Source organism: Corapipo altera, unplaced genomic scaffold (genome assembly GCF_003945725.1).
Source record: "Corapipo altera isolate COAL_440 unplaced genomic scaffold, ASM394572v1 255, whole genome shotgun sequence".
NCBI classification, from domain to species: domain Eukaryota; kingdom Metazoa; phylum Chordata; class Aves; order Passeriformes; family Pipridae; genus Corapipo; species Corapipo altera.
The window spans coordinates 1,746,212-1,764,133 of NW_020884929.1; the positions used below are offsets into that span (position 1 = coordinate 1,746,212).

At 40.9% G+C, this 17,922-nt stretch overlaps 1 protein-coding gene across 3 annotated transcripts in view; it reads right to left on the reverse strand.

Moving 5' to 3' along the window:
• The window catches only part of SEC24D (SEC24 homolog D, COPII coat complex component), a 47,741-nt gene that overhangs the window by 21,919 nt on the left and 7,900 nt on the right, over positions 1 to 17,922 (reverse strand). For all 3 annotated transcript variants that reach the window (XM_027659038.1, XM_027659039.1, XM_027659040.1), the window contains exons 5-8: positions 17,055 to 17,318; positions 16,168 to 16,289; positions 14,070 to 14,181; positions 12,605 to 12,732 (exon numbers count right to left, since the gene is read on the reverse strand). In XM_027659038.1, coding sequence (XP_027514839.1) covers positions 12,605 to 12,732; positions 14,070 to 14,181; positions 16,168 to 16,289; positions 17,055 to 17,318 — 626 coding nt within the window. The remainder of the gene's footprint in view (positions 1 to 12,604; positions 12,733 to 14,069; positions 14,182 to 16,167; positions 16,290 to 17,054; positions 17,319 to 17,922) is intronic.

Sequence of the window (17,922 nt, forward strand, 5' to 3'; positions counted from 1 at the left end):
ATTTTGGAAATATTTCAACAAGAACTTCTCTCAGAAGTCAGAACAGTATCACAAAGCAATAGATAGACTTTGATGGCACAGCTCCAAGATGAAACACATCCATAAAAATTTCCAAAGGGACTGTAACCTGCACTTCCAAGTCTGAGAAAGCTGAATTACTATTGCTTGCTATAAAAATGAAGTCCTGACACACTCCTGAGGGTTTCCTGTGATGCCTGCAAAGTATCACCGGGGCCACAGCTGGAAATTGTAAGTGTAGGAGTAAAGGACTGTGATGAAGCTCAAGATCATCATGGCACATCTCTGGAAAGGCATTCTAAAGAGAAAAATCCTAAGAGAGAGATCCTCTGGAGAACAAGAAAGGTACATGCAAATACTGAAGAAAATGAGCCATTTATCACACAAAACAAACAGTTAGATCGGTGTCCCTACAACACCTTTACTCATGCCCAGAAGAGGAACTTGCCAACAGCTCCATAAGCTTTGAAGAATATTATCACTGGAAAACATGGAGCATCACTCTATGCTATGTAACACTGCATGTTACATGAGACAAGTTGTCTTTTCAAATGCAAATTATCTCAGAGGGAAACAACACTGTTGTGTTTAATTAGTACAGTAAAAAGCTGAGGAAAACTCCTCTGAATAATGAAAGAGAATTTTGAAATGTAACACTGATGTTTTTGGAAAGAAACTAGGTCATGAACCAAAGTGTCTCTGTTTCCTAGCACTGTTGAAGGGGTTTGTTTTCTTTTATTCTATCATCATAGATTGCTTTCGAGAAAGATTAACCAGTCTACAAATAATCCCTTGGTTTTGACTTGCTTTACTGATTCGCATTAAAATGTCAAGAAAGCATTTCCTTTTGTGATATTCCCACTGTCTTTTATCAGAAGCCATTCCCTCCAAAGGCAGAAATTGTTTGCCTATTCCTGGTTTTCAGATGTTGAACATGATCAGCCTCCTCAGCTGATGACTCGAGCCAATTTGGACTATCTCCTCTGGAAGGTTCACAGCAGGTTCAAGTACTTTCCGTAACACAGTCCTTTGCCATCTATATTTCCCTGTTTGCTTGCAAGACTGCAGCATGGCTAAAGCATCAGCCACATGATACAGGATCTCTTGGCTCTATCCTGGCTTTTACAGACCACATAAAAATGCAAAAAGCATGTTCAAATCTGCTTGCTCAAAACCCCTCCAGACCCAGGCTGAACACTGACCTGCACACACAGCACTGCAAAACAAACCATGGCAGCACAGGGGAATTGCAAGTGGACACTGCACATGGGATATGATCCAGGATGTAGTAAAATAAACAGAAAACTAGTTACTGATTTCAGTGGATCATACCTCAGACTATCCTTGAAATCCTTACTCAGCACTCCCTTTTTAAGAGGAATATCGCAATTAATTGAATAGAGTTGGCAATGTGAAGAGTGCAAATCCAAGCTACTCTATTCAACATGAGAAGGAGGATTTTTAAAAGTTTGAGGATGGGGGGAAATGCATGTAATAATGATAAAATTTTGACATAAAGAAATACCAAAAATTAGCTAGTTCCTCAGAATTTCCATATCATACGGGTGAAAGAAGGGGAGGGGGGTGGAAAAATGGAAAAAGTTCACTCAATGCTTGAGAGAGGCACCACAAGTTCTGCTGGTCATGATCCCAGAGCAGGAATACCAAGTGTTAACAAGTCAGAGCTCTCCAGCACCTCTCAGCTCTGTAGTGCTGACTGTTACTTGGATGTAGGACATGCTGTATCTCAAGTGAAGGTCAGCAGCCAGGATTAACTGGTGATATAAGCAGGAGCGTGAAATTGGATAATCAAGAAATGGTGCTGAACAACAGACTTTCAAACTGTTAGCACTTAAACAATTAGATCTCAGGCAAGACCTGCCTCAGCCAGTGTACATTCACCCCAGCAAGAGAGGAGCTGGTGCAGAGGCACAGACACAGGAGGAGAACATGGGAAGGTCTCAGAGGCAGACCAAACTTCCCCAGGACAGCGCTGTCATTCCCAGGTTGTCTCCCCCCCACCCCTGAGGGTGATAAGCACATGTTAAATCACAGGGGAGGACTGAGGTTCACGCCTGAACTGATCCACAGCTCCACTTCCCACATATCAGTGTCACAGATGTTCCAGCACCGCAGCCCTTGTTTGCAACTTTCAGGCAAGATTCTCACACTGGCTGTAAAACCATTGAAAAATAAGGCAGGCAAGTTTTAGAAAGCTTCCCTACAGAAACAGTAAGGAATAATTAGCAGGGAGGTAGTCCAGGCTCCCCTGATCACAGGACTTTCACATTAAAATCAGAAGTTTCATTTTCAGTGGTTTGTTCTCCATCCAGCTCGTTTTACAGAAGCAAACAGAACTCTAAAAGACACCTCATGCTGGCATCATGTATATTTTTTACAAATCACTGGAGGAGAACTCTAGAGGATCTTCAAAATAGCAGACTGAATTTGGGCACAAAATACTATTACTACTGACTTCATGACAGGCCCAGTCCCTCACTGTATCGTCATATCAAGGTAAGTTTATCCTCTCATGAATTTTTTAAGAATGCTAAGAAAATTATAAACCTGACAGCACAGTTTATAAGACAGGCACAGCCTGCACCATACAAAGATAATGGGTACATTGGGATACCCATTCTGTTTTAGAAGGCCAAGCAGCACCTAATGCAAACAAAGCTGAGACCATTTCTAACATGCTCTAGAACATCCTTAGGACAGGCAATAAAGCAACACTCCAAAGAGCACTCATGGAATATGCAGTTTGGGGTTTAGAGAACAAATATTTATGTATAAATTCAAATGTAGTGTAGTGACCTCAGAAGCAACACTTCTCAGAGATGAAATTCTAAATCAGAAGAACATTATCAATGTTATTCACAGCTTTCTAGCAAGAACAAAAACAAACCCCCACTTTGGATTGCAGGTCCGTTCTCGTCTGCTGGGGTTTTATCAACTTTAGAGATCAAATATATGTTTTTTTTCCTTTTTATGCACACACATATATAGGTGGATTGACAGATGTGTGCACAAATACATAATATTTTTCATAGGAGAGAAAAGCAATTGCTGACTTAGGGATCATGCATGAAAGTCTAATAAGTGCAGGGTCTCCCTCCTTCTTGAAAACCTAGAGTTGTTTCTCTTTTGAGGCATTACTGTGACTTTTTAAACTGTCTACTTATGTTTGCATTCCTGAGAACTTTCACAACAGCAACTGTCTTGCTCCTATTTTTGCACAGCTAAATATACTAAAGAAAGAAACTTTAATTAGAAAAAAAAGCACAGAAACATTTAGGAGTGTTTTAATTGGAGATGGATAAAATAGTTCTGCTTATCTGCAGGCTTTCTTGGACACTATTGATTAGTAAACACGCCTCCAAGGCTAATTAATTTATTTTCACTGAAATCAGAAAGAACTGGGCATAGTTAAAGTGCCCTGCTGCATTCCCAAGCCAATAGAGCCCATTGCCACAGGAGTACTTGGAAAGCACAAGGAGACCTTTTGTGATGTGAACAAAAAGCAGCACTGAATAACTCCACCTCTGTAGCACAGAGACCTGGGATGGGTTTAATGTCCTTTATAAAAGTCAAGTCCTTTTTACAATGACAGTTTTGAAGGTCAACAGAAAACTGTTACTTCACAAATACCACATCAGATAGGGATGTTCCTGCTCTGAATCTCTCTTCCCTAAATAGTTTTGCTACTATGGTAGCTGGCATGCTTCAAGCAGACTCCAGAACCATCAACCATCCAGAATATTTGTATGCAACTACCCTTCTCTCTTTTGTTCACACTGAGCTACAGCTGAATGTCCCAAGTAAGGGGCAGTGTGGAACTGAGTTATGAGGTGTGCTGGTTTGGCTGGGGCAAAGTTAACTTTCTCATTGGGGCTGGTGTGGGACCATGTTTTAGATTTGTACTGAACACAGGGTTGATGATAAAGAGATGCTTTTGTTATTGCTGGGCAGGGCTCACACAGAGCCAAGGCCTTTTCTGCTTTCCCTAGTGCCACACTGGGGACGAGAATGGGGTTGTCTGGGAGGCTGGGAGGAGACACAGCTGGGACAGGTGACCCCAACTGACCAAAGGCACATTCCAGACCATGTGACATCATGCTCAGGATATAAAGTAGGGGGCATTTGGAATGATGGCATTTGTCTTCCCCATGATGGGGCCCTGCGCTCCTGGAGATGGCTGAACAGCTGCCAGCAGCGGGTACAGTGGGTACAACCTGAACACCGTGGCAAGCAGCAAATTCATTCCTTGTTTTGCTTTGATGACATCCACGGGTTTTGCTTTCCCTATTAAACTTTATCTCAACCCACAAGTTTTCCAGCTGTCAGCCTTCTGATTCTCTCCCTGACCCCACTGGTGGGGGAGTGAGGGAGTGGCTGTGTGGAGCTTGGCTGCTGCTGGGGTTACACCATGACCTGAGCTAAGGACACGCAGATCCTCACTGCTCTGATCCCACTCTAGGGCTGAGGTCATCTATGCCTCTACTTAGTAAGCATGGGCTGGGAACTGTAATGTAATAACACACTTTACATGGTGGCACCCAAAACACAACCTTGAAGTAACATGCATGGATAAGTAAAATACGTGTAAATTGAAAACACAGTAGCAACTCCAGTTTAATGAGCAAAATATAAACCTTTCCTCCTGAAGCCCTAAAGTCACTCCTAAATAGGAGCATGTTCTGACTGTGAAGTTTCCAAGGTAACTGAGTAACATCTCTGACAGCTTAAGGTTACAGCTTGCACAGTCTTACAATATTTAATTTGCTGCTGTTGCTACAATCAGCTTTGGCCAGTGCCTAAGATGAGACAAACTCCATCTCAGGAGCACAGTCTGGAGAGGACAATGCACACACAGAATGGTGAATGCCATTCAAGCAGCCATTTGCAGTTAGAGAGCAATAAGCAAAGTAATTTTGTGCTTGAGTGTCATCTTTGTTGGCAAAATAAATTATCAATATTGTTGGTCAGCTAAGTGTATATAACTGTTACTTTTTATTTTTTACTTCTATGTGTACTGCTGCTTAGTCAGTTTTTTCTTCCCCCACAATTCCAAAGGACAGTCACAGCATCCAACTTAGCACAAACCAATTACAACATCCTTATACAGGCATTTCCCAGTCTCAATTTCAAATTTGTATAAAATTAGTCAGGAACTTTGATTACAATATGAATAAGGTTTATATAAATGTCAGATTTTCAAGTCACTGTCCTCATCTCTTTCAGAATTACATCCTTAGCATACCAACCGTGGTGCATGGACCAACATCCTGCACAAGTATCTTAGAGAGTACATTTTAAGACTGTTTTTCAATGCACACTAAAACCAAAAAGGCAGAAAAAAGTAAATCAGAAAATTTACTTCAATTAGGAAGAGCTCCACTGCAAAAGCCATTTCTAAACCTGGCTCTGAATGTTCATTCTAGTTATAGAGAGTAGTTACAGCCCAACAGGGCAACAAAAATCTTTCTGCACCATGATGAAGTCTGGGGAAGCAATACAATTCCAAATTATTTACAACCAAATGCAGACTAGAACAGGCATACTCCATAAAAAAAGCCTCATCAATGCAGGATTTGTGCACCTCTAAATTAGGCATTGTGAAACCAAGCTTACAGGCACTGGTCTTCAGGGTGGTATAAGACTTTCTGGGTGAGCACCTGGAGATGCTTGAGAGTTCTGGGCTCTCCATCCCGTGGATGACAGTCTGGCACCCCAGGGGAGCTAAACAAAACCCCCAGACATGAACCTGGCACCAGCTAGTGGAGAAATTAAAGTAAAACAGCATCGGCAGAGCAACAGAGATTGTCAAATACCTGTCCTGCTCCAGACTCCAGGTAGACTCAGAGCTATGAGCCCAAAGCCTCACAGCTCTCTCCCAAATGAGGACACCAACAAGGATCCTTTGGAAGTTGTTTTATTTTAGTAACTGGAAGATGTGTGCTTAGGCTCACACTCACCACCACGATACACAGCAACACGTATGAAGGTGTGTCACGTGTGCAGGACCTCTGTTCTCACCGTGGACCAGCACAGAGGACCTTGATCATGTGCCCCAAAGACATGGACAAAATCATTCTTTGCTGGATCTTGGACAATCCAGAGACCAGAATATGCAACACAATTAATACAGAGAGCAGGACAGACCTGTCACCAGTCACTCTTTCAGAAACTTCTCTTCAAAAAATTTCCTTAAAACTATCACCATTTGATAGTTTTAAAAAGCTTACTGGTAGTATGGACAGTTTCACTGTCTAACAGTGCAATCCCTGTCTAAACAGACTCAGTGTGAAACTGCTGAGCTGTACATAAAACCAATTGCTTAACTTAGCTGCAGTGGCCAAAAGGAAGGAAGGCAGTAACGGAAAAAGAAACTTTGCAAAGAAATTCTGGGTGATCCCAGAGCTACAGACCAGCAAGTCTTACCTCCACAGAAGGCAAACAGGCAGATACTGCAATGGAGGAGAATATAAAAGGGCACACAGATAAATAGGATATACAGGGGAAGAGCTTATGTGGCTCTTGTGAAAGGATGTCATGACAGAGATCTACTGCCAACAAGAGTTGGCCACCACGGCAATAAGCATGACCAAGGTGATATAATATAATCCTTCTGAAAAAAGAGTCTTTTGATAGAATTCCTCATCAAAACCCCTTAAATTAGCTAAGTTCTCATGTTATACAGGATAATGGCCTCCTGTGAATAAGTAACCAAATAAAAGTCAGAGATCAAAGGGTAAAATTCAAATGATGGTTTTTTATGGTGGGTAGATGTTATCAGCAATCACCTCAAGGACCTGTTCTCCAGTGTGAGCTTTTTAACACGTTTCTAATAGAAAGGAGCCACCAGTAAAATGTTTAGTTGGAATCGTTTTGTAAGCATTTCTCGCTCTCCTCAAACCATAACTGCACATAACTGTTAATAAAAGTGTCTATATAAACATGTGCTTCAAACTAAGGCTACAGCCTGCTCACCCTTCTCACTGGCTACAGAACAGGGACAGCAGAACCTCAGTCCCACCGAGCCCAAGGTGGACTGCAGGAGGTGGGGATTTCCCTAACTCTTCGCATTTGTTTAATGTATGAATGTCTTAGTTAAAACCAAAGAAGGAGATGGGGGGATCTAAAAGAAAATTCACCAAGTCACTTGACTTAGTTCCTGAAACAAAAAAAGACATTTATAACATTGCATCACATGCTAGTTATTCACCTCAGGCAATTTTTAGCTGCTGTTGACCATGCAACTCTATCTAGGAAACCATACTATCACCCCTGTGAAAACCAGGGCTTTCCAAACAGCTCAGCTGCACTGCTCCTCATCAAAGTCCACTATTCTGAAAAGGTTCAAGGGCTTTTAGCTCAGGAACATTAGCTCAGGCTTTTAGCATTTCTGAGAAGTAGTTAATGAACTGAAGAGTGAAATATTAGATTACCATCAACAACTATTTCTAAAAAAAATAGATTCAAATAAATAGGAAAGAACATGGCAGAGAATGATGACACAAAACTAGTAAGGAGCAAAGAAGGAGGTAGTTTAGATATTTAAATATTTCAAGCTAAAGATAATTATTTGGAGTTGTTTATATTTGATTTTACAACATGAAATACTCTTTTAACTAACCTTTTTTTTAGCAAGTAGTACTAAATGTTAAATCAAGATCACATGGTTTATTCAGGTTCTGGAAACATTCATACATCTCCAAAACAAATTCATGTAGGGCTTGGTCTATGATGATAACTGTGAGAGCTGGTTTATTTTTATAGACTGTTGCTAAAGCACTGGTGGACTAAAAATAAGTTCTGTCAAACAATGACAGTGTATTCTCCATCTATAACAAACAAATACTTTCCATAGATCATCCAAATCAGGAGAGTGAAAATGGACTGTTATTGCTGAGAAATAATAAATAAGGACCTGGTAAAGATAAGAGTCTGAAATGTCTAGTGCTGTCAAGACACTGGGTAGAGGAGGTAAGGCACGAATGTTTTAACAGCCTTTGTCTCCAATGATATACAGTGCATGAGTAATATTCACTAGTTTAGAATTTTCTAGACTGGTTCAGGTTTTTTGCAGCAAACTCTGTATGCCCTCCATGGATTTTGCCCCTCTAACTTCCAATTTGAGGGATTTCCTGGATTCATCCCTTTTACTTTGTCTTCTGAAGCTCAGTGCCTACATGCCAAGCGCTGGTAGCTTACCTGTTCTTGGGATCTAAACACAACCCTACAACCATCTCTAATTCATGGTCACCACTTAACGTCTTAAATTCACTCTCACGTGTAATTAAACATTTCTGAATTAAAGCCTCATTTGTGACCTTTCCTTCAGTCAATAGCTGAATTTTGACGCTGGCTTTTCTATCACGTTTTCACTGTGCAGTGTTACCAGGTTACGATTCTGCATCTTACCAGCATTAGAACTTGTGGAGTTGACCTCTCCTCTCTTGCTGTGAAGGCTGGTACTGCAGCCTACTTGGACAGGTATATTTTTATGTCTTCCCTTGCATTCACTTATGTTGGTCTTGTGTCCCCTCAACTTCAGAAGCTCATTTTAAGAAATCCACCACACTTCCAGATGCTGTCACACTTCCCAGACACGATATTACTCCATCGGGTCTCAGCTGCCAGGAGAGTTTTCAGCAGGGTATAAAGCAACAGCATCTTCATCTTTTTGTTCCACTACATTTCTGAAATTTTGAATTTATTTTATCTCTCAGCAGGGGCAAACCCTCCTTGTCTTGGGGTTCTCCCCAGAAACATTACACTTATTCAAAACACGCATGAGATCTTTCATTTAACATCCTCATCTAGCACCATGATGATTTTACTTGCTGTCCTTATTTTCTCCCAGAGATAATTTGTATCCCATTCTTTAATAAAAATGGAGATATGTGGTCTACACCTCTTTGGATGTCCCTGTTAAAGTCTGTGTATCTCTCAGCTTCTGACAGTTTTTTCTCAGATTTTAGTTTAAAAAAAACCAAACAAACCCAAATCAGTTTGTATGCTAATATTCACACTTCACATTTGGAGACAGGATACCAGTCTCTGTGTGCAGACATTCCACTTGGTTCATGTCCTAATTACAGGGTGAAAAGAACCCACAGTGACTAAGGAGCTTAAATCTGCCTTTTGGACTCGCTGAAATCCCAAACTACCTTTTCCAGTTTGGACCTTCAAACCAAAAGTGTATTTCTGAGGAAACTACTGATGAACCACTAGACCTAAAACTTCTATTTGAAAGTTCCCAGGATCTTTCATGTCCATCCCCCCATGTTTTTAGGCATTGGAAGCAAATCCTCGAAGCTCAATTTCCAGTTGACTACTGTTACTATGCATTCAATTGACAGCTTATTTTAAAAAAAAATAAAAATCATTACAGTCATTACTTCCAGAACTTCAGGAAGTGTCCCAGCCTCTGTCAGCTGGAGCACTATTGATTCTTCAGAGTAAAATCTGAACAGAGTCAAATAAACAGTATCTAACTGACAGAAGAAAACGCTAAATGCTGCTGTGCTCTCCCCCTCATGTACATATCTCATTTTATCAGTGTCAATAGACTCAGCTATCTCTCTTTTTTATTTTTTCTAAATTTTTGCTGCAGTTCAGATTACACAGTGTCAAGCAAAGTCTGGATAGGAGTGGATAGTATGGATCTGCAGTTTTCTTGCTATTATTTATACAACAAATGCTACATACATCAAAGCAGAAAAAATTAATCCTCATGGGAAATAGGAACAAGATAAGGTTTCTCCTTTGTTTCTGTTTTAGTACAGTAATGGCATAAAGAAAAAATTAAATACATATAGACATGAATCTATGGCAACAGACCACTGAAAATTCAAATGCATTTCATATACTACTTTCAATTCATCCTCATCTCTAAGTGATGATCAATTGTATTTATAGAACACTCATAAATCTGTCACTTGAATGACCCCACTAGCTCATAGCTTTTTCAGTACGGCTTTAGCAATCCAGAAATGCACAGTGTGTAATATGCATGATAATGGATTATATCTACTAAAGTCCTGCTCAAGTCCTCACAGTTCAAGTGAGGTGGGTCAGGGTCTCAGCTGTTCCCACCCATATCAGCAGCTGCACAAAGCATTTGTGGTCATTTCCCACCCATGGTCCACTAAACCCTTGTAGCCACTGGTTTTCTTCCTCCTCTTTGAAAAGAAACAGAACTGAAATTCTCTGGGGGAGAATTTCACCCCAACAGTGAGTATGTCAGAAACAGCAGCTGAAGCTGCAACCAACATGAATAAAGGGAAACTATTCAACAAAAGGCAAGAAGATAAAGCCACATTATTTTAAGATTATGTACAATACGCTGTTTATCAAGAAATAAAGACAGATTTCCACTTTGTAGCCCTGTAACATGTGATGAGCATCACCTGTAGACATTGTCAAAAGGTATGATGCATAAGACAGGCTAGATACTCTGAAACAAAGAACATTCTGTGCCTTGCAGTCACTAGTTTCAGGCAGGACACACCATACTAGGAAGTTCAGAAACATGAGTAAGCCCCTGAATGTATTTTATCTCTATAAAAAGCCCAGTTCTTTCAAATTAAGTGGCTTTTCAGAATTAAAGTAGTTGTAAATCCCATATGGAAGACCATTTTTATTAGAAGAACTTAAGAGCAAGATCTTATTTTGGCAGCAGCAGTGAAGACAAAGGGCACAGGCAAGCCTTGGAAAAACTGCCTCAGCTAAGGCTGCCCAGCACTTCTTACTCTAATGCTATCTCCTTAGTTCTTACAACTTTACCAAGCTATAATTGTTCTGACTAAAATTTTCCACACTGGGCTTTTGCCAATTTCGAGAGGCATTTTTCAGAGCTTTCTTAGCCTCCTCCAAGAAAAAGGCTAGGGAAAAACACACTGCTCTTTGCAGATTAATGAGCCCCACTGACCTTTCCAACAGCTTGTGAGCACTGACACTTCAGAACGGGTGGGTCACCCAGCACATCTTTTTGCCAACGCCAGGAAAACCCCCCTGAACTTGGCCAAGCACAAGTGTTTGGACATCCTGCAAATTTATGTATGCAGAAGAGAGTCAGATTTTAGAAGCTCATTGTTCATCCTGTCCAAACACAATGCAGAGACAAGGGAGCCATGAGTGGGGGACATAAAGGACTAGAGGCAGACTCCAAGTGAAAGATGAACAAACGAAGAGCCAACACCAAAGTGGACTTGGTAAGTGCCACCTGGGCACAGAAACTGGGATAAAGGGTGGTAAAGAGTAAAGGTTGGCTGATAAAGTGAAGGGGTGGAGAAGCAACAGCAGGAGTTTCATCTAGGAGAAAATGCAGAGGGCAACAAGCCAAGTCTGCACATTCCTCTCCAGAACTGGAATGAAACCCAAAGTTGCTGTCTAGCAGACAAATGGTGAGACTCTGTATCTGCAATACCGTGAGTAATACATCCTATTTCCCTGGGGACCACAGAGAAGATAACTACATACTGCCCTGCTAAAATAATACTCTTAATTCAAACTACAGAGGTCTGTTGGATTGGAAGTTATCCATCCTGATAAAGAACAACATCTGCTTTTACCAATGTATATTTAAAAAAACCCAAATCACTAAGAATTTACAGGTAATAAAAGGAAGTTAGAGAAAAATCAAAGACTGCAAAACCAAGCACTGAAGGTCTTAGCAATTTTAATTAGGCTTTTCTGTGCATGCATTCTGTGAGGAGTTTTTGAAGACGCAATCGCATACTACAGCTTCATGAAATCCCTCAGGTTTTTCCCCAGTAAACAGCACTCTGAAAGTAAATCAGGAAAGGAAATGCATTCTGCAGACCTTGCAGAGTTTAGAAGCTGTGCAACAGAGGAGGCAGGAGTTGAAGAACAAGAAAGATGATCCCACAGATGATGCAATGAAATGTATTGATAAAACACTTTGGGGGTGGCAGCAAACCTGGGTAATTGTCTTAAGATCCCCGAATACTGCCAACCCTGCAGAAATACTTTGCAGAAGAACTAGGGGTGTGTTTAGAATATCAAAGGCCATTAGGGATGGTCATGTAAGAAAAGAACTGATGAGGTTAGTGCCTCCAAATGAGTGCCAAAATTGGGTGGTTACATTCGTCTTCTTTGTATGACTCAGCTCATCCAAGCAGAAAATGCAATTCTGTTGTGCAATTAAATTATTTTGCGAAGAACTCAATGGAAAAATGTCATTCTTTGAATCCAGCTCTCCACACCTTAAAAATAATTTGATACAGTTGGAGGTCCTACTCATCTTCTAACGTCTTTGCCCATACCTACAGAGCTCCAGCAGAGCAAGCAACTAACAAAGCTGGCATAAACTAAAGATAGTTGTGGAAACAGGTGTGGTTCAGATTACAGACTGATCACTCCTGTACTTTCTCAAAATGAAGATTTTTATCCTTCAAATTGCATCATGACCCATAGTCTTCTGCCATCTCTCTACGGTCTTACCAATTCACAGTCTGAGGTAAAACCCTCTCACCCCCAACCTGATGAGAGAAGAACAAGTCAGCAATATTTAGGAGACAAAACCATATAGGACTGATATTCAGGTAGCCCTTACCTCATTTGGTGGGACATTAGCAAAAGGCTGGATGACAGCTGCCAGTGGAATGCGGGTCTGCTTGGCCATATCTGAAGTCAGTGGGAAGCAGTAGGTGGTACATCGGATATAACGAGGGCTGGCGTGGCCTGCAACACCCAACACAGCCCAGTGAAAGGCTGGCAGAAGGAACCCTCCCACCCCAACACAAAGCAGAAAAATAGAAACAACAACATCAAGCAACAAGGGCATATGTTACATTAAATACATGCTTTTTTCCCTCCCATGCAGGCTTCTGCCCACCTCTCCTCATTATTGTCAGCCCATTGTCCCTCCCTCTGGTTAAATCTTTCCTTGCTGTTTGACTTTAAAGCAGGGATTTAAACATATCAAGAATAATCCCACAATCATTTGCAACAAAAGACATTAGTTTGAAACCTATCATATCTACGACCTTAAAAAAAGATAACATAGATGATATCCCCCCAATATCAGCACTGTATATAAAGGAATGAGGCAGACTGATACCTACTGTTAAGACTGCTCTGATGAGCTAGCTCTGATTCAGCAAATAGTGTATCTGTGTTAACATCCCCATGCTCACTTATATTGCCAAATACAGTGTGCTGAAGTCACCACACCACTTTGAGTAGCACACTTAGCCCAGGCCCCTCAGTGAGAAGCTGTGCTGTGCACTACAGACGAGCACTGCAAGGAGACATGAGCTCAGTAATCAGCCTCCTCCTGCTCCCTCTTGAACTATCAAGCTGCAGCTCTGCTCAGTTTCTTGAAAGGAATTTCCTGGATCATCAGAACTGCATTATCCCATTCTCAGATAATGCCAAAAAAGATTTGATGTGTTTGTACATTTTATACATTTATCCCAGCACTGATAAATTACTGCTGGGCTGAGTAGTACTATCAGTTTAACCTGTATTAAAATACTGAGTCTGCTGTCAAGAGCAGCACGTGGAAGATTGTACTTCCAGGCTCTAGGCAGAGACAAAGGCAGATAAATTTTTCCTTTGGCCAGTGTAAGTCAACTAGACAGCTTGCACACTTCAAGGCCCCTGTTGCCTTGAAGAGAACTTCCTAAAATTTGTTATCTTAAAACATAACAGTGCCAGAGTCTAGGCTCACTGCTTCTTCCAGTGTCCATCTTTTACAATCTCAGAAGAATCCAAAAAGGATTTTCAGCTTGAAATGTAACATCTTGGAAAATTTTCAGTTAAAAAGAAAAGTTGTCTCAACTATTCAGATTACTTTAAAGGCCAGGAAAGGTAGAGGAGGTGTAAGAATTCAACTCCTACTTCCCTCCTTCCCTCTTTTTCTTTTATTTCAAGGAAGTCTCCAATTTCGTGTCCAATTTAGAGTAAGGAACATGGTTTTCAGATGAGAAATTTGAAAATCTGGTCTTTTTTTGTTTGTTTTTTTAATTGTATTTGATTTCATCTAGAAGGACTCTCAAATCAGTAAGGGCAGTTACCTTGGTCTTGGATTATGCAGTCAGTGGTGACGAGAGGAGGAACCTGTCCTCTGGTGTTTGTAGCATAGACCTGCCCTCCTCTGGCAGCTTTATCACTTTCAATTACTTGGATCTGATGAATAAGAAGCAAGAACAGTATGAGAAAGGTGAGCCATGCATTCAGCTGCATTCACAAACAGGCTAACATCTACACCAAGTGACACTGGCTGAAGCCTAGTTTAGAGCATTTACCATATCATGTCATGAAATTCTCAATGCAGCTGGTTTTACTGCCCAAATTCCTTTCTCTCTTACTTCTGCACAGTCCCTCACTCATGTTTAAGCCTGATACTTTTCAGGATATAACCAAAGTTATAAAAAGCTGTATTTTGTTCCACATCAGAAATGGGATCCCAAGGATGATACCATTATTCCTCTTGTGCCCTCACAACCTTGTTTAGAGTGCATCCAAACAGCTGTGAGAGGCGAGAGGAATGAGACGGAATTTCTGAAACTGGCTTTGCCACTGCTGCCAGTATCTCATGGAATGGCATCTTTACACTGTACATGAACTTCTAATAATAGCTAGGGAAGTTCAGAAGCCTCTGTTGGAAAGCAAACAGAGAAAAAAACAAAATTACTTGCATAGAGTCTATTGATCAATGTCCAAGAGGTATTTCCTAACACACTGGGGCCTGTAACTTTTTTTCCCCCCCAGTAAAGTTTGTGTACTGCAATTTAAATATACAAGACATTCTTCAGAGAGCTTACTAGATCTTCTGCTTAATTACTTTTCCCTGCCCTCCTTGGCATGTATACTTATAGCTAACTCCTGCATATGAAGGAAAAAGGTTCTGCTCTGAAAAGGTCCACAGGCTGAAGAAAGCAAACCACTTTCAGACTTAGCTCTGCAAAGGATCAGTGTACCACAGTATTCTGCAGCTAACTGACCTAAATATATCATTGTTCTTGGAAATAACTGTTGACAAAGCCCAGACGCTAGTTTTCATAAATGTTGTCAGAGCACATATCAACCTCTAACATATGTAAGAGAAATATAAATCAACAATGGCTACAGATAAGAAGTAAATCTATCTGGTAACACTTCTGTAATTACATAATGTAAATATAACAACAGAAATACACATGGCCACACTCATTCCTCATTCTGCATTAGCTTTTTGCCCTTTACAGACGTTGACCCAGATCGTGTTTCTTTTAAACACGTCATTTCGATCCTCTCTGTGCTGCTTAACCAACCCTTTTAACCTATTTTAACATGGCTGTCATAGCCAAGGCTGTTTATGCTACATGCAGAATTGAAACAAGACATCAGCCCATGTTTTCATGCCAGACCTCCTTCTCCCTCTGCCCTTTTTTTTAACTTAGACAAGACCATTTTATCCTTCCGATGTAAAAAGCACCACACTGAAACACCAGCAACGACTGACTTGAGGGCATTTGTTATTTATACAGACACTCACTTTAGGGGTTTTTTTACACCATGGTTTTCAGTTATATTTAACTTAAAAATTGCCTTCAACAGAGGCAACTGCAGTTGTTACATTAACCCCTAAGGGATTACAAAGTGTTTTTTCCAAAATTCTAGGTGGTTTACATCAAAACCGTCACAGGATAAAACAAATCTTTTCTAGAAGGACAAAGCAAGACTGTTCCCTACCAGACAGGGTCAGGCTTCTGCAAGAATGTTTTTCCTGTGCAGCAAACCTGCCTCAGCAGAAGTGGAAGATTCCTGCAGTGAATTCAAGTAATCCTTCAGTACTGCTCACTGCCACACTAAGAATCCTGTTGAGAGCTCCTAGTAAAGTATCTGGAGTCATGAGTATGTCCCATGCTAGATAAACTTACAAAGCAACTTCAGTAACCAAACTAACTTTATGTACTAATTTATCCCAAACTGACAGCACAGAGTACAAAACTGCATAAATAGCAAACTGCAAACACTAGAGCACATCTTGTGAACCAAGCCATGCAAGCACAATTTTATGTTACAAAAACCCCCACCAGCTCCAGTGAACACAATGTTAGCACTGCCATTCCCGTATCTTAAAGGCAGCAGAAAGTTACTTTTATAAAATATTAGTGCCACATCACTTACTGGGCTTGGAATAGAGTTAGGATCAAGCTTCTTCTGCTGTGGGCCTGAGAGCTGTGCTGGACCTCCAGGAAAAGCACCAGGATAAGACAGCTGAGATCCTGCCATTTGAGGACCATAGTTTGCTGCAGAGTTACAAATGACAATTTATTTAAAGTATTTAAGTTCCATTATCAACTTTTAACATCAATTTCTGCCATAAAATTAATTCTTACTGAATTTCTCCTTCCTTTCTGTTTTCAGCAAGGACAACACGGGGATTCCTTTGGCTTATGCAGTTTGTGTTTTAAAGGTATGAATAAGACTACATGTGACAACTCTGGCCCCAAAGTCTCCAGGTATACATGAAGTAGGATGGGTAGCAGAGATGACCACAGCTACTCAACCCAGGCCATTACATCAGTGAGAATCTCTCCCCTAACATCAGTCAAGTTAGCCAGTTTTTTAGTTGTCAAAAAAACTGTTTCACTCACCTATATCAGGTGAAATAGTTGTATTCAGTTACAATTCACTGTTGCCACAGTAAACCATTTCTGAAGGCTGCTTATGACACTACTGTAAGACAGAGAGCAGCCTATACCTTTATAGAGTGTAGGAGAAACTCCTTCCTGTACTATGTGCCTTTACCACTTACTAATGAAGTAATTCTCCTTCTGATACAAATTTATCTCCTTTTTTTTCCTTAAGTCTCAAGAGAGTGCTAAACTTTTGAGCAAAAGCAGAGCCTGTCTCAGATGGACTGACTGACAATGCAAATCTTTACCTTTCTACAAAAAGGAAATTTTTGTTTTTCCAATCAGCTGGATATTCAGCAGCGAATGGACACAGTTCCATCAGGGATTCTCCATTCATGCTTTGTTTTCAATTACAGAACAAACATCCTCCCCTACCCTGCTGAGGATGATATCCAGGCCCTGGAGGTTGTCCTGGGAGCTGCTGCAGGTTGGGATTTGGAGGGACGGGTCCAGGGATCCCACCTGGTCTGGCCAGCGGAGGCAGTGACGGCTGAGTGCAAAGGCCATTGACACCACTGGTTGGTGGAGGAGGAACCTGTGGCCCAGGTGGCAGAACCATTTGCTGCTGGGTTGGGGGAGCTGGGAGTCGTGGACTCTGGAAAGATGCCGGATGCCCAGGGCTCGGAGCGGTGCCAGGACCTGAGCGAGAAACTCTGTCAGATGAGTGTCAAATGATAACCTCCCAACTCTGGGGGGAGGTGCTCTGGCTTTCCTCAATACACTTGTAACAGAGACAATCCTGTATCCCACACTGACAGTGCTGCACCATGGGGACTCTACAGGTCTGTTCACACCACAAATCTGACCTCACAGTATGTCTGAACTGATTCAGACATTCGATTTTTTATTTTTGGCTCTATTTTCAATAGAACCCTGCAGCTGGGATGGATGGGGAAAGAGAGAGGAAAGCCAGACTGACAATTCTTGATTAGAATATGCATAGATCAGCTTTTGCTTTTGAAATATTTAATTTCAGAATGTGAAACAACATTCTTTTTGTTTAATAATCAAGTTCTCTTATGTGGCATGTTTGTGTTAGTCTGCTATTTGTACTTCACCATGACAAGCTTGATGGAAAATAAATCCACTTGATGCTAAAAGATGAAACATGTGGGAATTATTTTGTACACACTGGTGAGGAATAGCTTGCTGTTTATAGGATCCAGATTCCAACTAAAATTAAGAGAACCCCAGAAACTGGAGGGTTTTGAGACTTACTACCTGTAAATACTCACTACTTTAC